Source organism: Gossypium hirsutum, chromosome D13 (assembly GCF_007990345.1).
Source record: "Gossypium hirsutum isolate 1008001.06 chromosome D13, Gossypium_hirsutum_v2.1, whole genome shotgun sequence".
Lineage (NCBI taxonomy): Eukaryota > Viridiplantae > Streptophyta > Magnoliopsida > Malvales > Malvaceae > Gossypium > Gossypium hirsutum.
Genome location: NC_053449.1, coordinates 61,056,596 through 61,082,204, shown reverse-complemented (window position 1 = coordinate 61,082,204; position 25,609 = coordinate 61,056,596). Strand labels below are relative to the sequence as shown.

General features: G+C 31.0%; 2 protein-coding genes across 2 annotated transcripts; one reads left to right on the top strand and one right to left on the bottom strand.

The window, feature by feature from the left end:
• The first annotated feature begins 16,406 nt into the window (after window positions 1–16,406).
• Window positions 16,407–21,789, top strand: LOC107932062 (potassium channel AKT1). The gene is made up of 11 exons (XM_016864000.2): window positions 16,407–16,791; window positions 18,016–18,381; window positions 18,477–18,534; window positions 18,627–18,947; window positions 19,036–19,281; window positions 19,370–19,468; window positions 19,549–19,581; window positions 19,668–19,853; window positions 20,045–20,239; window positions 20,391–20,466; window positions 20,732–21,789. Exons 1-11 carry the CDS (start codon window positions 16,628–16,630, stop codon window positions 21,610–21,612), a joined length of 2,625 nt encoding a protein of 874 aa, XP_016719489.2. The 5' UTR covers window positions 16,407–16,627; the 3' UTR covers window positions 21,613–21,789.
• Window positions 21,790–22,142: 353 nt separating this feature from the next.
• LOC107932063 (uncharacterized) lies at window positions 22,143–25,385 on the bottom strand. The gene is made up of 7 exons (XM_041109428.1): window positions 25,321–25,385; window positions 24,910–25,119; window positions 24,569–24,654; window positions 24,305–24,451; window positions 23,347–23,470; window positions 22,894–23,180; window positions 22,143–22,652 (listed from the first exon to the last, which is right to left on the bottom strand). Exons 1-7 carry the CDS (start codon window positions 25,364–25,366, stop codon window positions 22,560–22,562), a joined length of 993 nt encoding a protein of 330 aa, XP_040965362.1. The 5' UTR covers window positions 25,367–25,385; the 3' UTR covers window positions 22,143–22,559.
• Window positions 25,386–25,609: the final 224 nt, after the last annotated feature.

Genomic DNA, 25,609 nt, shown 5'->3' with positions numbered 1-25,609 from the left:
GCATTTTAGTTGTAATATTTAATTATTTGAATTAAATAATAATATTATAAAAATAGAATATTGATCCCAATATATTATTAAACATACATATTTATATTTAATAATATATAATAAATTATTAATATAATATTAATAAAATCATTTAATATTAGAAACTTTGTTTTATTAATAAAAAGTATTTAACGAAAAATCATCCAAATATCAAAAAATATAATTTCTTTAATAAAATAAACATGACTTTAAGCTCAACTCGAGTCAAATCCAACCCAAACCACTTAACACCTATATATGTAATAGGAAATTTGTGTTGGATAGTTATTTGACTTTGAGAAAGGTAGTATGTTGGATAGTTGAATGACATTAAATTACACATGGGCAACTAGGAGTGAGCATCAAGCAGCAATAACCCATATAGGTCCACTCCTGTCCTTCACCATTTTTGCCCCCACATTACAATGCCACATGCCATGGCAGCTATGTATTTGAAGTTTGAACCCTGTAATTAAAGACAATTGCTTGATTGGCCCTCCATATATGGACAAACTAGTAAGTGGACCCGATGATCAAATTTTTGTTTGTATTTTAAATAAGTTAAATGAAATTCAATTGTATTGTATTAAATAGGTGTTTTGACTTGGGAAAATTTTATACTATTTCTTCCTTCAAAAATTATTTTTTGAAATACATTTTTTAGGAGTAGTTCGATATTTGCAGGTGTCGAGTTTAGTATTAGGTTTTCATTATTGAATCTTTTCAGAATTGGAGAGGAGACAAAGAAAGAAAATGTCAGTTGATAAGTTTGTCGGATTTAACTTTACTCTCTCTATCAACTCCCATTAACGTCGACTTTCATAATCTAGTTTAGCGTATCTAGTTTTCTTAATTATATGTTTCTTTTATTTATTTATATATTATATATAAAACACAAAATTTTAATTATAAGCTTGAGAAAATTGTTGAAAGCGTTGTTCTTTTTATAGATGAAAGCACAAGCACATAAAAAACCTAAAATGCTCTGCGCGAGTATTGAAAATTTTCAAATTTCATCGATCTAAAAACAAAGGGGGAAAGATGAAAACGTAACTTCCTTCCAAGTTCATTTGGATTTTTATTTTTTATTTTTGTTGACGTGGATCATCATGACATCGTTATAATGGTTGATTCAGCAGTCGTTAATTATCACATTAACGGCTAAAGGTCTTAATTGATGAACTTTGTGAGTGAGAAATCTCAAATTAATGCAAAAAATTAGAAGAGACTTAATTGAATTTATGAAAATACTTCAAGAGCTTATTATACCATTAAGAATAATTTTTAGAAAGTGGCATTTTTTTCTCATATTTCTTCAATGAGTTCATACAATTATTCATATGAAATGTGTTTGAAATTACAATCTCAACATCTAGAATATTATGTTATCTTCAGGCAATAATTCTTATGAGGTCGACATCCAACGGATTCGTGATTTGAATATTAAAATTTATAACCTTTTTCTTATCTCTTCATTTGATTCATACAATCATTTTTATAAAGTGACATTCAATAATTCCAGAATCCGAATCCCAAACTTTACAATCATTCTCTTATTCCTTCATTCTGTTAATACAAAATAACATTAAGCATATTTAGGATTCCAATCTCAAAACTTACAAGATTCTATCATCTCTTTATTTCGTTCATACAATTATTATTAATCAATAACATTCAACAGATTTGTGATCCAAATATCGAAATAACTACTTTTCTTTCATCTCTTTGTTGGGACCATCATTCATTCTTATGATGAAGTTACATCTAAGATGCGTTAGACACGAATTTCAACATCTACAATTATATTATCTCAAACTGCTAAAAAAGAAGAAGATAGTATAGAATCGATAAGCTATATGTATATATAATCTGCAATTGAAAGTCATAAGGTCCCCGACTAGTGTTAAATGCAATGAGAGTGGGCCTAATTATTGTGGTACCATCACTCCATCAAAGCCATGAGCATCAATTCAAGCACCAATATCCAACATTTTTTTAAACAATTTTATTATATGTTTTCATCATATTCATTTTTTTGACACAATATCTAAGACTACTCATAACCCCTCCCTAGCCCATAAATAGGAAGATAATGCGTTTCAAAACATTCGAACCCACGTTCTCCTGCATGAGCATTGCATGCCAATCGAGCTAAGACTCAATTAGCCAATATCCAACATTTTTACACACTGATCGGGCAGGTTAGTATTATATCATATATGAATGTGGAATTTGATTCGGTTGTTTGGTATAAGGGGTAATGATAAATTTAGTTTTTAATATTTATATTTTTTGTTAAACTGGTTTTTATTTTTTTATTGAGCTAAATTTGACCTTCAATTAAAAAAAAAGTTAATTTTGGCAAATCTTTCAAAAAGAGTTGAATTGTTGTGTTTTTAATGGAAATACTAATTAAAACGTTAAACTTTTAAACATGACACCCTACATAGCAATCTATGTGTATTTCATTTTTTTTTATAATTTTTATGAACTTTATATAATTTTTTTTTCTAAAATTTGATTTTTTATTATAATTTTTATATTATTTGTTTACATATAAGAAAATAGTATCACGTCGGTATGCAGTCCACATGGATTGTCACGCCAATATTGTTAAAAAATTAATGTTTCAATTATTATTTCTGTTAAAAAATCGATTTGAATAATTGATTAAAAATCTAAACTTGGAGAACTAAATTAATCATTACACGTTTGTATGATTATATATCCTTAAACGATGACATTCAATGCATATGTATCCTTGCCTCTATGGTTCTATCCCTAAATTACGGACTGCAGCTTTGGTTAATTACATGTACGTATAGAATACCTTACCATCAAATGCAAACATGGTAAACGTCGATCATTACAAATATTGAAAGATCAAAAATGGATAAAGGATTTTTAGAAGACAAAAAGTAATTTATTATTATATTAAGTTGTGAATTTCTAAAAATTAAAGGAATTATATAAATATTTTTTATATTTAGAAGTCAAAGTTACTGTTTGCCCCCTTCATCCCCTGCAATTTATTTATATAAGATGGGAGTATGGGATCTGTAGTAGGCGAGAAAATCACCTGTTTAATTGAATACGCTACCAATAACTTTTTACTTTTTATTCTAGTGTGTGCTTCTGGAGGAGCACGCATGCAAGAAGAAAGTTTGAGCTTGATACAAATGACTAAAATATCTTTAGCTGTATAATATTGTCAATCAAATAAAAAATTCTTACAGCTTCTACTGTCGGTAGAGTGACCACGAATTTTATATGTTGAGGGATATTATTATTGTTGAACCCAATGCCTATATTGCATTTGCGGATAAAAGAATAATTGAGCAAACATTGAATAAAACATTAATACTAACTGAATATTTATTCCATAAAAGTTTATTCAATTTAGACTAACTCACTTTTTAATATATGGTTGATATCCATGATAGGGTATTGGCATCTATTACTTTAGCATTCTTATGTTGTTATGAAATAATGTAAATGACAGTGTACGTATTAATTCTATATATATATTCTTCAAGCATGCCTATCTTTACCCATGTGAATAGCTATACCTTTTTTCCACATTAGATGGTTAAGACTTAAGCTTAACTTTCAATTAAACAAGAACTAGGTGATCACACATTTTATTATTTTAATTAATTTTAGGGTTTAGCTATAATATGCTAATTCAACCTTAGCACCCCTCTACTTAAATATGGACACATAGCCATAATATGCTTTCATATCACTTTAAACATTTCTCTTTAGAGTTGATAACGGTTTTTTAATTTATCTCTATTTAATTTTTTTAAAATTAAAATCAGATTAATACCCAAATTAACTAAACTAAATTTGAATCAAACTGAATATTACTATTTGAATAAATTTTTGATTTCCTTTCTCCTCCAAAACCCTATTTCCCTTGAAAAGAAAAATGGTGGACAGGAAGGAGAAGGAATCCATTTTCCAATAATTTGGTTGTCCATAATTAAACAAGGCACGAGTGAGTGTGTTGAGCAGCGGCAGCGGCAGCGGCAGCGGCAGCGGCAGAATGCATGCATTCTAATTTTTTATATGGCTTTTAGATTTTGTAGGCTTACCTTTATTGTTATTATTATTCTTTTTGGTGCATGAATTATGGGTTTGTTGGCTGCCTTCTTTTTGTGATTTCACATGCCTTTCTCCGTCGGCCAACCACCTCAAAAGGTTCTTTTTCTTTTTCTTTAAATATGCTCCTAATTTTTATATTTACGTATATTTAGATTTTCTATTTTTTGAATTTAAAAATTTATATTTAATTTTTAATATTATTAAAATTGTTCCGTTAACATTTTATGGTGTGACATTTTGAAATAAAAAAAAATTGATTTAGTAGTCATGTAACAAAAAATATATGTTTATAATAGATCTGAATTTAACTGAATTTTAATAGTATTGGCAATTGTACTTGCATTTTTAAATTTGAAAAGTAGAGGGATTAAATTTCTAAAAATAAAAGTAGGAGAAATAAATTTCAAATATACGAAGAGTATATGGACTTGAAGCATATTTTAACATTTTTTTAAATGAGTTTACGAGTATAGTTATATATACAGCACAATCACAAATAATACATGTCCGAGCGACTATAATTGAACTAACTCCGTATAAAGCACAATCAGACTAAAAACTGGAATAAATCTGACAAGATCATATATAGCAAGACTTAAACATAGAATAAATCTGAAAGAAAACTCACACATAATATATATTTATGTACGATGGAATTCGAACTTGGAAAACTTTGTTCATAATACCTTAGTGGCATCACTGCACCATGGTTAAACAATAGTTTACCTTTTATATACAAAATTATTCACCCCTTGCATATACAAAATTATGTAGCGATACTTAAGCCAAAAATAAATTTGAGGGAAAACTCATACATGATAGATATTCACCCCTCGCAGAGTGTTGCCTAACCACTTGACGCCTATGTCGAAAGGCAAAACTCAACAAAAGGATAGCCTTAACCTTGCTAAAGCACCATGTAGATAAGGTGGGTTTTCCTAACCTGGTGGGTTATCTGTAAAGATGAAAATAAGGGGGGAGTGAGCTTAAGAAGCTTAGTGTGCGTCCAATCACAACATAATCAATGTGGAACAATAAGCATAGCATAGAAGACAACAATTCTTAGGATAAACACATTCGTATAGCAATTCGCAATTCACAATTTCACTATATCGATTTATCAACATAGCACATTGCTATAATATTTTTGAGTTCACAGTTTCATATGCACATGCTTATGAATGGCAATACAATTTCAGTTTATCAAAAAAGGTCCTACCCCACCGCTATACACCACACTATGAGTTCCTAAGAACTCATCCAGTCTTTTAACTCCGGGTTGTGGATTAACCACCGTTGATTTGCAGATAAATTGCCACTTGTTGTGGATACATAACATAATTGCAGATAAAAGCTGCCATTGAGTTTTGTAAAAATTATGGGTAAACCACTATTATTTTTAGATAAAAACATTTGTAGACAAGTTGTCACTTGGTTCGTGATCAAACCACAAATTTGCAGTTATTGTCACTTGTTGTGGGTGCACAACATATTGGCAGAAAAAAACTGCCACTTGGTTCATGAACGAACCACACTGTTTACAGATTATTAAACTGCCACTCTTCTTCCATACATATCATCCCACCCCCTACAATGCAATATGACATGCTTTGTAATAGAATAAATTAACACTAGCAGTAATCATGCTTAAAGAGGTATTCAATAGGGTGGTGACAATATTAACACTAATAGTTTATCTATTTCACAATAACAGTAGCATGTAATATACACTTCACATATGGTATAGCCATAACACTTCAATCATTAAATCACAAATTCTACAATGGCACAATATCATAGACTCAACTGAGCAAATAAAAACTCTAAAAACAATTCTGGGCATATACAGGGACTAAACTGAACATATCATAAAATTCTGGGTAAAATTGTAAAATAGGGGACACACGACCGTGTGAGAGGCTATAGGTCGTGTGGCAAGGGTACACAGTTGTGTGTCTGGGCCGTGTAACAAACTGTCGCTGTGTGGCAAACGCAAAAATTAACCTACAAGGGGGACACAAACTATGTGGTAGGCCGTGTAACCCTATTCCTACACACGATCACCACCGATTCACTTGGGAAAAGACACACACCTTTCACCAGGAGACCAATCGACGTTTCTCACACCCGATTATGATCTTATTCACCTAAATTAGGTCCTTCAAACAACATTTACATATGAGTTAACGATTGATTTCAAGATTTATTAAGACTATCAAAAGATTTGTCAAGAATCGAAAAAAACGTTTAGATCGAATGAAAGATTAGTTTTGGATAGAAATACTACGAAAATTCGAGATCTAAACTTCAATACGAGATGTACTTACTATTTCTTGGAAAAGATCGGATACTATGGACGACAATTACCCAAAACTGATAGGAAGACAATTGAACAGGGGATGATGTAATTCGGGATAGCAATATAATTAATCAGTAATTACGTAGGAAATATGTTGTAATTTTGAAAGAAAAGAATATGAGAAGAAAATAAAGGGAGAAGAAATAAAGAGAAAAAAATTCTAATAGAAATTGAAAAAGGGGGAAAGTGAAAACCCTTTAGGAGATAACCTAAAACTTCGACTGGAAAAAATGCACTTAGGGAAAGAATAGTTCAAACTTAGGAACACAAGGGAAAGGGACTAACTCTTAACCATTGGGCTATTGCCCATTTCTTACTAAATTTCTATTCCCAACTGTATTTTTTTAGTGTAACTTTTATCCTAGGTTGCTAAAAATTAAAAGGAAAAAGAATGGGAGGAATGGGGTTCAAACTTAGGACTTTTAAGATGAATGCACTATCATTTAACCATCCAACCTATGTCTTATTACTTGTTTATCCATTACAATTAAACCCCTTATATTTTGGGGCATGACGAAGTTCTTCCTATTGGTCGTAATTTTACTCATCTTGTGTGATCAAAGTATATGAGTTACATACACATAGTCAATTACTTACTCTAGATTGAGGTAAGCCACACTAGTCACAAGTGAATTTATCCATAAACGGATAATGATTAATTAAACTTGGGTAATGTCTGTTATATTGTTAGATCAAACAATCACACCTATTTCTCTATATTTATGGGGACATGCACTATGATACCCAAGATAATGTATCTCCTCCAATTGAATTTGATAAACAACATAATAGTCTCTTGAATCAATTGCTCAATTTTGATCCCTTAGGCTATGGACCATTTAGATTACCCACTAATATAAGTTGTCTTCTTAGATCATAATTTGACTTTATGATGCAGCTTAGTATTAGTAAGTTGTCTTCTTGCATCATAATCTGACCCTATGATGCAATTTAATAATAGTTAAACCTGGTAATCAGTGAGAATATATTTGTTTTATTCATTTTGCTTTTTGTGCTAAATCCAGTGAGGAGAAAATATGAAAGTTAGTAATTTAATTATGAAATTTTATTAACTAATTTGTTCAAATAAATATAAACATAAATGACGAAATAACTACACTAAGGAAATAAAATCCCCACAGCTTTAACAACTAAAAGAGTAAAATTAAAGATAGACACAGAAGTTGGTTATGCAACTTAGAAAAACTTTCTATGTCTACAGGGCTTACCCAGAAAGAGATCCACTATCAATATGCAATACAAGATGTGACCTAAGTTCAACTTACACTTCTATACATCAATCTAATATCACTCTCTCCAGTAAGACTTTCCCTTGAAAGATTAATTATAAATTGAATATGAAGAACAATTTGTTTACAAAGTAATTGCACTAAAAACAAGTTTCAAACATTGAACAAATAAGTGCTCTCATGTTTTTTCTCCAAAATTCTAGAGCCAAATTCTTATACAAGCATTATAATACTTGGTAAATGAGCAAGTGTGGTCATAACAAATCTCTAAAATTTTCTCCAATCAAATCACTTATTATGAAATAAAGTAAAAAATATATTTTTTATCCTTTTAGAATAACGCAAATAGATAATCTTTACTTAATTCAGTATTTTCTTCAATTATAATCTTAAATATTACTACTTAAAATGTTCGAAAAAGATAACACTAACAATTATATTAAAGATAAAAAGAAGAAAGTCTGAAGCCCTTAAAAAAGGGAATCAAGACGTAAGAGAATACAAGAAAATAAATATTGAAAATGAAGAAGAAAAAAAATATAAGATTCCATTTTCATAAAAAGGAAACAAAGAGAGGTAAAAGAAAACACTAGAGTTCCTTTTTTAAGAAATTCAAATGAAACCCAGAATTTTCGACGACATAAATTGAAAAAGAAGTGGACAAGTATCCGATAATGCTTTTAATAGTTTGGAGACCAAAGCAATCATTACCTCTTTAATTTTAGATGTCCCTACCACTGTTTTCCAACAATCAGGAAACCCTCTCCTGCTCATCCTGCTCATCCACTAGCCGACTCCCCCACTTTTACTTTTTCTCTTTCATCTCATTTACCTTACACTTTCATCTCAATTTCATGTGTGTCACATTCATTTTTTTATCGAATATATATATTATTATGAGAGAAGAAAATGAATATAAAATTTGAATATGTGTAATCTAAGGGTGGATTTGGATGGACGGTGTATTTATTTGTTGTTAGTATAAAAATAGCGATGATAGTGAGATTATATATATACTGTAGTGTGAGACAAAAAGTAAGGTAAACACACCGCACCACCATCCAAACCCACCCTAATTAAGTGTGAGACAAAAACTTTAATCATTACTATAAATTAGAGTTGCCCATAGGTCGGGTCGGTTTCAGGTTGGGTCAAGTAAACATTTTAAGTCGTCTGTTTTTTAGGCTTAATCCGAAAAATGAGCAAAAAATTTGTCCAAGCCCGACTCAGATAAAAATGCTAAAACCCGAGACCGACTCGGCCTGCCCGTATTAAAAATTTTATATTAATTTTTATATAAAATAAATTTAAAAAATATAACACATCAAATAAATTAAAAACATTAAAATAAATGTTTCTCAACAAATGGAAAATAAATTTTAAAAAATATATTTAATAACACTAACATAAGTGCAACTTAGCAAGCAAATATCTCTAAAATAGTAGCAAAATTAATAATAAAACAAGAGTTATACAATATCCAAACAATAACAACAAAATAGTAGCAATATGGTAGCGAAATAATAGCAAAACAATAATAAAAAAAGCATTGGCAAAACAGTAGCAATTTTTTCTTTTGCAAATTCGGTTTGAGTCGGGTCCGGGTCGAAAAAAGCTTACCTGAGGCTCGACCTGTTTAGAAAACGAGCCTTATTTTTCTATCTAAGCCCATTTTCGGGAGTATATTTTTACTCAAACCCTTTCACTTTTCGAACAAACTTTTGAGTATAAATAAATCTCGATAAATATGAATATTTTCAATTTTAAGAATAATATTATATAGAAGAAATGAAGATAAAACATATAAAAGAATTAAAATTAAATGATAAAGTGAGAGACTATTTTATGCATAATGAAAGTGAGGATATGATGATTTTGTTTTGCGACACTTTTGGCTTAAGTTAAGATTCACATGTTTTTTTGTTGATTAAGTGGTAAAATACTATATAGACCATAGTTAATAATCTTTATTATCTTTTTAATTCTTTTTTCTTTTGCACTTTATATGTATTATGATTCCTTCTTTCACATTTAGTGGTAAACTAAACTGGTTCCTTCCTTCCAACTTTTTGCTCTTTTATTGTAGCTCTATCAATGGTGAGAAAGATTGATTCTAAGTTCATTGAAGGCTACGACAGTTGATTTTGCTTCACAAAAAAATAAAGTTGGTATCAAAATCATTATGCCAATGCCATGGCCCAAGTTTTAGGATTTTATTTTATTTTCAAATATAATCTTTTTTAATATAAAATCATGACGTGTTGCATTCCCAATGAACTCAAATTCAAATATTTATTATTGTGACCCAAATGCCGTATTATTTTTGTGCAATTTAATTATTGAATTAATTATAAAATGATAAAATAAACTTCATTCATTATATTTAAATAGTTTAATGATAAATTTAATCTCTAACGTTTATTATTTTTATTATTTTGAATTTTTTTATCACTGCGACCCAACCATTTTAAAATTGAACCAAATTGTTGATTTTTTGGATAAAAAAATTGACTAAATTGTTTAACGATGCTCATGTGATAGCTCACATGATAATACAATGCACTTTATTATTTTTTAAAACTTTTAATGATTTTTGTTTTTAATTTTAGTAATTTTTATGCATGTTTAAAATTTCATTTATAAAGTACAAAAAATTTAAAAATTTAGTCGGCCTTGCCATTTAAAAATTAATAATACGAGTAAATGTGTCTTTAGATGAACAATAACTAGGGTGCGGTGTGGTAAAATCTTTTACCTCATAACTAGAAATAAATAGAACGTGTATCTAAAATTACACTAAATTTAAAGGGAAAGTCAAAATGATTAGAAAACAGAGACAAAATAAATTATTTTATCAACTATAAAAGCAAAATGAAGTAAAAATGTGATGGGAAGGTAAGGGGTAAGGCAATTAGTCAAAAGTCGGTAAAGCTTTGGAGGGATGGAGAGTTTGGCTCACAAAAGTCAATTACATGATTATTTAACTCAAATAGTATAGTTTTGGTAGGTGGCGGTTTAACATTAAAATCTTCCACTAATTCATGTTTTTATGCTTTACATATCTTGAGTTTTTAAGGTAAAGCCCCAAACTCTAGTAAAACCATTGTTAACTCCATACCCTTTAATCCAACCAATTTAGCAACTCTTTAATTTTAATCCACTCATATTTTACATTCGGTCAAAATCAGAATCTAAAAAAATCCATGACCAAGCTATTCACATGCTTTTACCTTAAATTGATAATCAAATATCATCACAATTACAATAAAAACATATATAAAAAAAAGGAAAGAAAGTCTAATGATTCAATGAGCCCCAAATAAGACTTACAAAAGTAAAACGACGGTATAAAATCAGAAAAAAATGAATAAAAATATATAATAATAAAAAAAGACTTAATCCAAAAGGTTAAGGAGAAAGTCTCACTAAAAAGAGAAACATATCAAAGTCAATGACCATCCAATGGCAGTGGACGAAGATCAAAGAGCTTCTTCGTTAAGGCTTTAGGTTTAAATCAATAGAGTTTTAGGCCATTTCAAGGAGAATTAAACCATAAAGTTGAAATAGTGGGGAACAAGCTTTGGGTGTGTTTCTTTGCTAGAGGTGGAGGCTAGACGATGGTGAGATTACTGGAATACAACTATGAAAGAGGTCCCTAAAACCCTAAAACTTTTTTTAATTTGTAGTTTTTTGAAATTGAGTCACCAAAGTGTGAACTTATTAATAATTTTCGGTAATTTTCCTCTCTTTTCTTAATTAATTATTCTCCAAATTTAAATAAATAAGGTTTATTTAATAAATTTTAAATGAGTAATATATATATATATTGCAAACAAAGGATATGTGCGCCACAAAGATTTTTGTGATTAAAATGGTTGAACTTAATTTAGATGATTAATTATTTTATTTAAATACAAATATAAAATTATTAATATTTAAATAATGAAATGGCTTTCTAAGGCATTATTATTCATAAAAACAATTAGGTTGGATTGTGCGAAGAGAAACCAGTCATTGTTAGGAAAAAGGGAACATAAATTATATAAATATTCTGTAGCTTAGTCTAAACAAACAAACGAATAAATAAATAAAGTGTGCCCCTTTGGTGATTTTTGACCTCAACATGTAGGTTCTAATTATATAATATAATAATAAATTTGGTCTATAAGTAAATAAAAAATAAATTTTATTATGCATTGTATTTTATATATTAATAATGTATAAATTTAAGATTTGATTTATTTTACATGATTTTAATTGGGAATTATCGATATTATAATAGTCATAAATTTGTAATCATTTAATTGAATATAAAATTATTTAATTACAATTTAAAATTTTAACATTAAAAGATTATACGGGTCTCTAATTTTATTATGTGCATGTGTCATGTATAGATTTTGTTTAGTTTTTTTTAAAAAAATTTATTCGTTGTGCTTTATACTGAATTGATTCTACGTTATAATTACTGAGACATGTATTTACATTTTATATTATATTCGTGCGTATACTTTATTTGTAGTAACTATTTATAGAATTGTTGATTAAGTCTTAACTTGATTGGTATTGATATTATTGCTAGCGGAAAAAAAATGTGAATTCGAGCGTGCTGAAGTGTATTTTTCCTCCTATTTATGAATTAAAAAGGAATTATATTTATGAATAATTTAAGACATTATGTTAATATTTATACGTTAAAACTTTTTCCTAATCTAAAATTTTCCCAGGTCAAATATTAAATTAATCCATAACTTTGTTTATACGTTAAAAGTCCACTCCAGAATTGGTGAACATTTGAAGTACATGAGGCAAAATTGCCATTTGTAGCTCAAAATTTTTGACAAAATTAGGCCAATCTTTTATTAAAAAAAAAAGTAATAATGGAAGGGGACGGGGACATGGAAACCGAGGCAGATTCAAAACAAGCGTCTATTACCAAATTGAGACAAAATTAAAAGGAAGGGGTCAAATTGCAAGCACGAGGTGGTAGTTAATGCAAAGCAAAAGTCTACGTCCATGGTTGGTTGAGACTTTACAACATTCATTTCACTCTCCATGCAACGATAATATTTAAAATATAATTTTTGAATTAAATAAAAATAATCATTTTTTAGATAATAATTGAATCCTAAGGGCTTTCTGTTTTTTGGATGAAAATTGAATCCTAAGGTTAATTAATACTTCATCAGCATAATTATGGTGATTTTAAGATGTGGTTGATGGTAGGGTATACATTGATGTTCCAACCGTTGACAAAAATGAGTGCATTCTACACATTTTAAGATTCACTTTCAACTTTATTAGATTCTGTGCCAAAACGTGGCATTATTTAATTTAAGTTGGTGCATCATTATATGAATGAAATTTACTGTTTTTGGAATTGATTCAGTGGTCGGATTAATTAAAGTTATTAAATTTTGATCTGATTAGTAGGTTCAGTTTAAATTAAATAAATTATTATAGAATTATAAAATTTAGTTATTATACGAGTTTTTGTTTTATTTTAAACTGATATATTAATCGGTTCGATAAATTATTCTGATATTGAAAATACTGATCAAAATAATAAAATAAAAAAGAATTATTTGTTACTATTATATATCTACCATGATCACAAAATTCAATGGAACTGATGTAATGAGTCAAACAAAATAAATTAGTTTATATTTTAATTAAACAATCAAAGTTGAATTGAATAATTAGTCTTGCAAGTCACATCAATTGAAATTTTTAGTGTCCACATTATTGGTAGAATACTAGTATCCTTTGTGTTTAAGCACAAGTGGAAAGTACCAGTACAAATTTATTTATTTAACTATAAATATATTTAATTAACATGTAATTAAAATTATTTTCGCTAATTAAATGTGTTGGTATAGTGTACAATTAAGGGCGGGTTAAAGAGGAGAGAGTAGTGGTTGACAAAAAGGTCAATTCACTTAGCAATCATGCATGAATACAACGAGACATGTTTCCATCTCTTTCCCTGTGCAGTCTGTCATTAAGGGTGCATTCCACAATCGTTATATGTGTCGGCTATGCTCTCCGGCGACGGTGAATGAAAGATAAAGACACATTCAACTAAAAACTATATTTGATTACATCATCTATGATGTCTAAATTTATTGGTAAGATTGAGGTTTTAAGATTTTGATGATCCGAAATTGAATCTTAACATGTACAAATATCATACGTAATTTCTCTTTTAAATTATTGTGAACTTAAATTTTACCATGTAGCCAAATGCTAATTCAACGGTAGAGTCAAGCTAAAATAAAAAATTTTTATTTAAACTTTTTATAGTTTATAGAATTTGAAATTAATAATAGTAAAATTATACTTCAACCACCAAAAATAATAAAAAATTAATTTAATTATTTAAAAATTATAAATATATAGACTATTAAAATAGTAAAATTACAATCTTACAATCATAAAAATATAAAATTAATTTTGGTCTGTAAAAAAGAAATTCTAATTTCACTCTTGACTAACATTTATTGAATCAAGTGGTACAAAGTTTAATTTCCTTTAAACAAAATTTTAAGTTTAATCTAATTTAGTCTTAAAATAAAAATAAAAATTTAATTTAATCTATAAGATAAATACATAATCTTTTAACATCAAAACGTGTGCGGCTTAAAATAGAAATATGAGCCACATAGCTTACTCGTATTTTCCTTTCACGTGACCATGCACGTGATCCTTTGAAAGTTCCAATCTAACATTCACACGAAAATGGCGTCACGCACAGTGGGTGAGTTTGAACTTTGAAATTGAAAACAACAGCCCACAAGTCTCTCTTTCTTTTTCTTTACGAGTAAGTTTTAAAATTATACGTGAATTTTAATTTAATATATAATTATATTTTTTTAATTTTATTCAATTTGATATATAAAATTATATTTTATTTTATTTTTTTATAAATTATTAATACAATTATTGATATAACTTAATTTTATGTTTATATATTGCATACACATATAATTATATTTATCTAATATAAAAAATTAATATATTTATTTCTTTAAATGCGCATGATTAAATCAAAATTAAAGTATAATGTATACATTTGAACCACAACCAAAGTTTCATGGGTATAATTACACGGAGTTAAAGTTCATGTATCAAATTACATATTAAATCAAAGTTGATGTATAATTTTGAGATTTATCCATTTTCTTTAAGTTATTAAATTACACCCATTGTGTATTAAAAATATTTAAAAAATTTATAAAAATTAAATATATTTTGGTTTGAATAATAAAATCAAGACAATGGAATATATGATCCTTATGTATATACTATTTTCTCTTTTTTTTTTATAAAATTATTTTCAACATATATAATTTTTTTATTTTGGTAATTTCATAATTAAATGATAAAGATAAGTAATTGATAGTAATGCATCTAAAAGAAATAACAAAATTAAGATAGAATGTGAAACATAATTTATTTAGGATCCATTTAATTATTGTAGTTGTTAATTGTTGAGGATAAATTCGTGTAAGCAACAAATAAATAAAATAAAGAAAAAATTAAAAAAATTGAACAAATACACTTTACATGAAAAATACTCTTCAAAGAGGGTAAAAAATTATGGGTAAAAGAAGATTTCATTAATAAGATAAAAATACAAGATGGAGAGATTAGAAGAAAGAAAAATTGAAATCCTGAATGAAAAACCCTTCAAATTGAAACACATAATTCTCTTTTAATCGTGTTATTTTCTACATCTAGGTTTAACTCACACACTAATCTCGGTGGCTCTAAGGTGACTTATATAGGCTACGTGTTACTTGGTGCCCGCTTACCTTAAATGCACTTTAGATGCTAATTAATGCAATATACTATTAAATGCTTAGGGTAATTTTCTTTTATTTAAAAAAATAAATTGTTAATGCATTATACTATTAAATGCTTAGGGCTATTTTCTTTTATTTTAAAAATTAAATTACTTATATGATTCTATTAATATAATATTTTATGGCATAATGTTAAATTTAACTTTTAATGTTTATATTTTTATCAAAATTCTTTTTTTTAATTAAATTTGACTCTCAACTTTTTGAAAAGAGTGAATTGAAATCTAACATTTAAAAAAAAAACTAAAAGCATTAAATTTTTAAGCATATCAGTCGACATGACAATTCACGTGTACTTCATTTTAATAGTTTTGAATTTATGAACAATTATAATTTTTTCAATTTTTATTTTATGAATATTTGTATAATTTTTAAATTATTTGTTAACAGTGACATATAAGATAAATATTATCATGTTAACATGAAGTACACATTGATTACCATGCGAGTTGTCATGCCAACATCACTAGATAATTAATATTTTAGTTAAAATTTTATTTTTAATAATATAATTTTATTTGAAATATTAATTGTCAAATTTAATTAAAAAATTTATATTAAAAAATACGTAAATATTGAAAAACAAATTTCAACATTATAACTATTTTTACTAAATAAATTTTATTTATGTATCCTTAACGAGACATTTTATTTATACTATAAAATGTACAGTTAGAAAAGAACATTGAAACGGCAAAGATAGACGTTGACCAAAACGGGAAAAATGGAGAAAAAGGGTCTCCGTTATATAGGGGTAAAATTGCCAAAAAAACAACATCATTGAATCTTCTCTTAAAAATTAACTGTAACCACAACGAACCGAACCAAACGAGTTTTCATGTAAGTGAAGAAAAAAAAAAAGAACTATTTGCACCATCCATCCATCCATACACACATACACATGTATATATAGATATGGAGAGCCAAAGAAGGAAAAGAAGGCGGGAGAAATAGAGAGAGAGAGAGAGAGAGAGTGTGTGTGTGTGTGTATTAACATAAGAAAGAAAAAGAGCCAAATGTTTCGAGTTTCAGTATGTGGGCAAGAAGATATAGAACAAATATCGAGAGAAAGCAGCCATTACAGCTTATCAACTGGTATACTCCCTTCGCTTGGAGCAAGAAGTAACCGTAGAGTCAAGCTCAAGAGATTCATCGTTTCTCCTTATGATCGTCGTTACAGGTGAAATAAAGCAATAGGGTAGCTTCTTTTTTTTTTTCTTGTTTTTCAACTCTGGGTTCTTTTTTTGTTTTTTTTTGCTTTTCTAAAAAAAAGATTAACTCAAGCTTTTTCCTCATATTGGGGGTTGTCTGTGAACATGGTCAAAGGCTCATGAATGAGGCGGTGGTGGGTATTGGGGAAAACCCCACGCCATTGGATCTCGTGAGATATTTTGTTTTTTCGAAATGACAAAGTAGAATATATTTTTTCCTTTTTTGGTATTCTTTAATGTTAAACTTGTTCTTTACTTCGGTTCATAGCCCACTGTTTTTTTATTTTATTTTTATATATAAATCTTAAAACTCATCGGTTCAACATACCATCAACGATAATATTAATATCACTAAAATTATCGGACTAGTTTACATAAGATTGCTGTTACCTAATAAAAAAATTTTCCCCTTGTTTTAATCTTTTTATTGGTATTTAGTTTCCCTGTTCTTTCTTCTGCTAATTCTCTGATGAATATATCTAGCTTTATTGTTATGAAGCAATATGTTAAAACTATTCATTTTTTATTGTTTATATTAGAAAAAGTGTGTGTGATTGTGTTTTTTAATTCAGTAATATGTTTATTATTCTTGTTACAATGTGTTTGTTGAATAGTCTGAACCCAAAGACTATAAAGCTGTTCTTGATTAGAGGGCTTGAGAATCCAAAGGTTGACTGTCATGGGATCACTTTAAAGTTTCTGTTTCTCCAATAGTATCAGCTTTTGCCTTTCTGTTTTTTGCATTCAAAATAGACTTTTAGTTTGTTTTCCAAAATAATGATAATAATATCAAACTTGTGGGGGCATGGTATATAGAGACTTTAGACTTTTACAGTTCCTTGCTACTTTTGTCTTTCTTCTAGGATGGTAATATAGAGACTTCTTTAAACCCTAATTTTCAATACAACAACGGGTCGAAGCATGCAATACCTTGCACTTGGTATGAACTGTGATATTTGGTATTAGACCGGCTTTGGATTAGATGTCCTAGAAAGCATGAAGCATTTTTTCGAGATAAAATTGTAAAGATCTAATGAACTAAAGCAGTCAATACCTTGTGAGTTGGTGTAGACCCTATTGTCTTATGATACAAGGAACTTTGAATAGATTTGAAAAGGTTTTATGCAAATTCTAAGTCCACAAAAAGGAACACATGTTGCTTGAAATTGATACATTTGAATTGATTCATGCAGGGTATGGGAGACTTTTCTGGTTATTTTAGTCATCTATACAGCTTGGGTTTCACCATTGGAGTTTGGGTTCCTTAAGAAACCTGAATCACCACTCTCCATTACTGATAATGTTGTTAATGGATTCTTTGCCATGGATATTATCCTCACATTCTTTGTTGCATACCTTGATAAAACAACCTATCTACTTATCGATGATCACAAGAAGATCGCTTGGAAGTACAGCAGTTCGTGGCTGGCTTTCGACATTATATCGACGATACCATCGGAACTCGCTCAGAAAATCTCCCCTAAGCCGTTGCGTTCCTATGGCTTGTTCAATATGCTTCGCCTTTGGCGTCTGCGCAGAGTTAGTGCATTGTTTTCCAGGTACAAGAGTTTTCACCTTCATCAACTGGTGATAACGGTTTGGTTTGAATTGACTTTCGGTATATTTATGACATGGCATTGTTTTATTACAACAGAATGGAGAAAGACAAGAACTACAACTACTTTTGGGTTCGATGTGGAAAGCTTATTTGTGTAAGTATAACAGAACATAATGGGAAAATTTACCTGAAAGTTTTGCTGTTTCTTGTGATGCAGCATTCATGGAACTCTGGGTGTTTTTGTAGGTTACACTTTTTGCAGTTCATTGTGCTGGATGTTTCTATTATTATATAGCTGCACGATATCATGATCCGGGAAGAACATGGATCGCACTCTCACTTGGAGACAATTTCCTCGAACAGAGCTTGTGGATACGATATGTTACATCGATGTACTGGTCTATCACTACACTGACCACTGTTGGCTATGGTGATTTGCATCCTGTGAATACTAGGGAGATGGTGTTTACCATTTTCTACATGCTCTTCAACCTTGGGTTGACAGCATACTTGATCGGAAACATGACGAACTTGGTTGTCCATGGAACAAGCCGAACTAGAAGATTTGTGAGTGTATTTCTTATTGCCTACTGCTTCTGTTCGCCCCGGTTTTCGATTTAGTCTTTTGATCAACTTCCCTTTGTTTATTTCTCAGAGGGATACCATTCAAGCAGCTTCGAGTTTTGCTCTGAGAAACCAGTTGCCTCATCGCCTACAAGATCAGATGCTTGCACATTTATGTTTGAAGTTCAGGACAGATTCCGAGGGACTGCAGCAGCAAGAGATTATTGATTCGCTTCCTAAAGCCATTCGGTCGAGCATTTCGCATTATCTTTTCTACTCTCTTATGGATAAAGTTTACTTATTCCGCGGTGTTTCCAATGACTTGCTGTTTCAGCTGGTAATCAACTCAAAACTTGCTAAAAGCTTTTATATTGAAATCAACTCCAAACATGCCGAGTTACATCTTTGTCGATAAATGATTTAAGGTCTCAGAGATGAAAGCCGAATATTTTCCTCCAAAAGAAGATGTCATCCTGCAGAATGAAGCACCTACGGATTTCTACATCCTTGTCACTGGCGCCGTGGTAAAAACATTACTTCTTGTTCAAGTTTCCGCAACTCTTGTTCATGTTTTGGGTCCCTAATGTTTTGTATTGCTTTTCAGGATCTATTGGTTCTCAAAAATGGAGCTGAGCAGGCAAGTTCTAACACTCAAACACCAGCCTTAGCAATAAATAACCATGAAAGGATGCTAACTGAACTAATATCCGGACTGGTTTTCAGGTTGTTGGAGAGGCAAAAGCAGGTGATCTCTGTGGTGAGATCGGAGTACTTTGTTATAGGCCACAGCTCTTTACAGTACGTACAAAACGATTGTGCCAACTACTTCGGCTAAACCGGACCGCATTCCTTAATATCATTCAGGCCAATGTTGGAGATGGGACCATAATCATGAATAATCTCCTTCAGGTATACATGCTGCACTTAACCATACAACATACCGACTAATATAATCCCTTGAAACCCTTTTAACCTTGTTGTTACCACGCGATATACACAGTAATATCATGAAATATGCAGAAAGAAAATCAACTGAAAATGTGAGAATAGGCTTATAGCCTTTATACATATTTAGTCTTGGAGTTCTTTGTTTGGGGCAGCATTTGAAAGACATGAATGACCCAATAATGGAAGGAGTTTTAATTGAGACCGAGAACATGCTAGCTCGAGGGAGAATGGACCTACCTCTCAACCTTTGCTTCGCCGCACTCAGGGGAGATGACTTGTTGCTGAATCAGCTATTGAAAAGGGGGCTTGATCCTAATGAATCAGACAACAATGGAAGAACAGCTTTGGTTAGTCAAAATCTTTAGGGTTTTCTTTTTTATTCGGCCAGGACCCCAGAGTTGCTCAGTGATTATTAATTTGTTTATATATGTATATATATACATACATGTATATATAACAATTTCTTTTATTTCCTTTTTTTTTTTTGTGAAAAATTAGCATATAGCTGCATCAAAAGGAAGTGAGAACTGCATTCTTCTCTTACTGGATTATGGTGCAGATCCAAACGTTAAAGGTATTCTCCAGGCCTTTATGTTTATAACACTTTATCTTTCCTCATATATAAATTACCATATATTTAAGTTAGACCCTGCAATACGAAAAAAATAACATGAACAAGATTGCAAATACATTAATGTGTAAAGATTTATATAGCATGATTATAACAGAAAAAATAATATGAATATAACACGACTACTTGGATTATTGTTATACTTTTATGATCTTAACCCGAACATGATTTACAATGCAATTGATTTGTTTAATTTTATGTTATGCAGATTCAGAAGGAAATGTACCATTATGGGAGGCAATGTTAGCTGGCCATGATCAAGTAGCTAAACTGCTAAAGGAAAACGGAGCAAGTATTAATGTTGCAGATGTAGGTCACTATGCTTGCACTGCCGCTGAGCAGAACAACTTAAACTTGCTGAAAGAAATCATTCGATATGGTGGAGATGTCACACGTCCAAGGCACAACGGAACCACAGCTCTTCATGTTGCGGTTTGTGAAGGCAACGTTGAAATAGTCAAGTACCTTGTGGATCAAGGTGCTGACATTGACAAACCTGATGTTCATGGTTGGACACCCAGGGAGCTAGCTGAGCAACAAGGACACGAAGAAATAAAGACAATGTTTGAATCAAGAAAAGAGATGAAAACTCAATCTATCATGTCAATCCCAGAGAAGGCTGAGACACGGTACCTCGGGAGGTTTACAAGTGAGCCGGTGATCCGTCCTGTGGCACCGGATGGTACAGATGGATCATGGAGCCAATCCCGGCAGAGACGTAGGACAAGTAACTTCCACAACTCACTGTTCGGGATAATGTCAGCCGCAAACATGGAGAAAGATTTGCTATTGTCAGTACATAAACCTAAGGGTGTGAAGGATTGTGTTGTCAACTCTGCTAGAGTTGTAATAAGTTGTCCAGAAAAGGGGCAAACCATTGGGAAGCTAGTTTCACTTCCAGGGAACTTTGAGGAATTGCTTGAGATGGGTGCTAAAAAATTTGGGATCATTGGTGGTAAAGTGGTGAGCAAAGAAGGAGCTGAAATTGATGGTATTGAAGTGATTAGAGATGGTGACCATCTTGTTTTTGTTAGTGATGGTCAAATGCAACATCAACAACATAGTCAAGTACCCCATTGCATTGGGTAAAACCCTTTTCGTTTACATTTTTCTTTGACTGTTTTTACAATAGAAATCCGGGAGAGGGAAAAAAAAAAAAGAAGCTGAGCTGATCCTGACCTCGAGCATTTAATCAGATTGTAAATGTGTAATATTTATTCGTTAGTAGTTAAAAGAAAAATCAATAAAAATTGCACATTTACATTACCCTTGTAGTATTTTTAAGTTATTTCAGGTGGTTGATGAACTAATGATTTTGATGTCATACATCTTTTAGAATTTAATCCCTCTATTTTGATGTCCATACATCTTTTAAAATTTGATCCCTCTATTTTGCACTTTTTAAACCTGCAAAGGAACTTGTTACAATAAAAGTGGAACATAATTTAACCAAAGAATTAACCATCCAATTTCCAAGAGTATCAATCAAAATTTTTTTTATAAAGTTGATAGAATGAGAATGGAAGGTACGTTAGGGTTTCAACTCAGATCTATTATACATCACTTTCTGAAGAATCCTGCATGAATTATTTATTTTAAATTCTGAATTTGGAACAATGTTTTGAAGTAATGATTTTTATAAAATCTTAATAGGCAAAAGTATATTTGGTAGAACAATGTGGAGATAAGAACAATTTACCTACTCAATGGTTTTCGTAGGCAAAGTATGGCTTGTTATTAGACAAAACATCAAGAAAGAAGAATCATATATATATAACTGCACAGATTATTATGCACCCCCGCCACCCCAGCACGGCTGGTTACCTTGTTCACTGTCAGCAATACCGATGTAAAGACTTCAAAGTGAGATTTAGGGACAAAAGGACATCACTCTCCCCCCTCCCCCTCCTCCTCAACTCTTTTTGACAAAAATGGCCAAGCAGCCGACCAAATTTTATCTTTTTGTATTCTGAATAATTTGGAAAGACTCAAATACCTCTTATGGCTTTCCTCACCACCTCCTTCACTTCATCTAACTACAAAAGCTTCATCATTTTCAAGCGCTCTTCGTGTTCCGGATCAAGTTTAGGTGGGGTATAAGAGCCGTGAAGGTCTTCAACAATGTACTCCTGTGAAAGACAAATGTAAGAGATTTAATCAGTGATAATAGGACCAAAGAAATAATTATTATTTTTCATACAAGTGAACAATTACATTACAATGGTGAAAGGGAAAAAGGGTTTACAAACATAGGGATCAAACCCTGAACCTCATGCCAATCAACATGGAACACACAAAAGTTTGCCACTGAACCAGTGGCATGATTGGCCCAAAGAAATAATTATAAGGCTAGTGTTTCTCGATATTTACCTTAGTAAGCTCCCTCTTAGTAAGAATGTGGTAGTGTTTCTGCCAGATCCGCTGAATTGCCATTGTGGCAGCAAGGAAACCATAAGCTATCCCCAGAATGGCAAAGATTACAACGAAAACGACCACCAGTGCAAAGCATGCTTCCATAGATGCAGGAAAGCAATCCAATATACCCCACCCATAACAGCAATTCTGGCATCCAGCCATTCGTGGGTCATTGCTATTGAGAGAGGAGCAATGCAATATGAGCCCGAAAAATCCAAGCAACACAAAGAAGGCAAGCACCCCTAAGAAACATGGAAAAAATGGGTGAGTTTATCATCTTGCTACAACAGAAATTGGCATATGCTGCTAACTCATGCATTAACCATTATCAATGCACAAGGGAATGCTTAGATGAGGTACCTGCAGTATACAATAGAAAAAGACGAGCAAAAAATCAGGGAAACTTACCTACGCAATAATAAAACGGTATAGGATGGTTTGACAGTATGCGATCCCAACCATCACTGAATGATTTCCGAAAAGCCCCATCTTTATCCATGACATATGCAAAGCCTCCCATTGCAGCAATGACCTGAAGAACAGATAAATACATCATAAGATAACCATCTCAAGGCAATTGAAAATGAATCAATCAGCTTAGTTTCGGTCCTCAATCTTCTAATTAAGCATGAATAAAGCCTTGGATAAGAAAGATCCTTATATCGGCCTCTTCCACTCTGCCAGAGCCCTCATTGGAATAAAATTTTCCCTTCTTTTTTCCATAAATAGGAAGGCAACAGAAATATTAAATGGATTTAATAGAATAAGAATAGAATTTAATAGTAATAGAATTTTCAAATTTGAATTTCGAATCATAAAATAATAATAAAAAAATAAACAGAGAGCCCTTGTTCTTATTCGAAACGCCACGTGATCTTTAGCCAATTCTGCGCTTCAATTTAATTACCAGGAGTAAGCGCTATAGCCGGTTGTCAGCGGCTTGATCAAACCAAGCCTCTGCTATTTCAGAATCCCCCTGTTGAATGAACTGTTCTCCTTGCTCAAAATAGGCAGTTCAATTCCTTACCTTAGAACCGTACTTGGGTTAGGAATTTTGACAAAGTTCTCTTTTACAATGAATGTATCAGCAAAAAAGATATGGAATTGTTCTAAAGCATCCACACACTTGTGCTGAGATGAGGCTTCATGGATCCAACCATAAAAAATAGACCAAACTCAAATGCATAAAAGGCTGCAATTTCTTCTATGAGTAGGTGCAAACTTAACCCAACAAGTAAGCACCATACACACATATCAAAGTTAGCAATAACAGATGAATGCAAAGAATAAGAGGTTGTTAATTAAAAGGTATGTAACAATCATATTAGCCAGTTGAACGCACATATAGAAGAGTAAGAAAACTTACAGTTTGTACGGCCAAGAATACGAGAAAGACATCTCTTGCAACAAAAAGTCTGAACTTTATTTTACGCCAAGAGTTGTCCTCGAACAATTCAACACGAAGGTGAAACTGAGCCTTGCAAGTCGTGCAATGGGAGAAAGCAAACCCTTCCTATCAAAACAGAGGAAGATCACATTAGATCAATTACTAAGTACCAAAACATAAATTCCATACGAAACTCTAGAACTTAGCCTTCGAATTCAGGTTGAATAAACCAGGTTTATTTACCTTTACCGAACGCCAATGATCAAGGCAAGCACGATGAACAAATTGTTGGGTGCCTTTGCACATACATGGAGATATCAATTCATCATCTGCAAAAACAAAACAAAAACACATAGGTCAAGTTTTGTATATAACATAAAATTTTTAAATTCAACAGTATGCCAAAACTCAACACGAAATATGTTGCCAAAGTATCAATGTCCGAATTGGTTTCCTACTCTGATTACACCTTAAAATTAATTTAATATCATCATATTCATAGTTCACAAACTCAAGCTAAAAACTTAAGATCGATAATTACAAACAAAAAAGAAAATCAAAGGAAAGAAGGAAAAAAATTCTACCTTCTTCACCATCGCACTCGAGGCAAATGCGGCAACAAGGAGCCGAACCATTCTCGATATCTTCACTCCGAATCTCACTCGAACTCGCCGGCGACGGCGAATCGATCTGGTTTCCTAAAAGAGGATCAGAATCACTAGGGTTTCGAGCACCTGCTGGCTCTAACTGCAATTCCCCCGACATTGATCGAATAATAAAACCCAAAAACAAACCTAGCCAAATATCAAATTCCAAAAATTCAGCAATCAAACGAATCGATCATTAAAAAAAAATCAACGCTTTAAATCAACAAAAAGAAAATATAGAATTTCGCGAAATAAAAATTCATCTTCTTGTCCTGAAGGAACTGAAATTAGGTATAATTGTTGAAAGGGTCCAAAAATGGCGGATAATTAAAAAAAAAATTTGCGTACCTTGTATTTTCGTTTTCCTTGGGAATTTGATGGTTTTTTTTTTCATGTTTATCTCATTTTATAGTAAGATAGATTAATGGGTTTCGATATGGGCCAAATCGGATTAATGGGTTTCAATATGGGCCAAATCGGGTCCAACCAAAACTGTTATTTCCGGTCGTCACTTTTTTTTTCTTGAATAAACCATTTTTTTTTAGATTGGAGAGTGAGGACCTAGGATGTAAATGGGATATAAATACTAAAAAGTGTAATTTCATCATTTTAATAAGCTATATTTTTATAATTTTTT

Excerpts from the sequence above, each read along its gene's own strand:
- LOC107932062 (XM_016864000.2), top strand. The coding sequence starts at position 16,628 with ATGTTTCGAGTTTCAGTATGTGGGCAAGAAGATATAGAACAAATATCG. Across the intron at positions 20,240-20,390 it reads ACAATGGAAGAACAGCTTTG|CATATAGCTGCATCAAAAGG; the intron begins GTTAGTCAAAAT and ends GTGAAAAATTAG. Across the intron at positions 20,467-20,731 it reads TGCAGATCCAAACGTTAAAG|ATTCAGAAGGAAATGTACCA; the intron begins GTATTCTCCAGG and ends TATGTTATGCAG.
- LOC107932063 (XM_041109428.1), bottom strand. The coding sequence starts at position 25,366 with ATGAAAAAAAAAACCATCAAATTCCCAAGGAAAACGAAAATACAAG. Across the intron at positions 25,120-25,320 it reads AAGGAAAACGAAAATACAAG|GTTTGTTTTTGGGTTTTATT; the intron begins GTACGCAAATTT and ends ATATTTGGCTAG. Across the intron at positions 23,471-24,304 it reads TATTCTTGGCCGTACAAACT|GTCATTGCTGCAATGGGAGG; the intron begins GTAAGTTTTCTT and ends TCTGTTCTTCAG.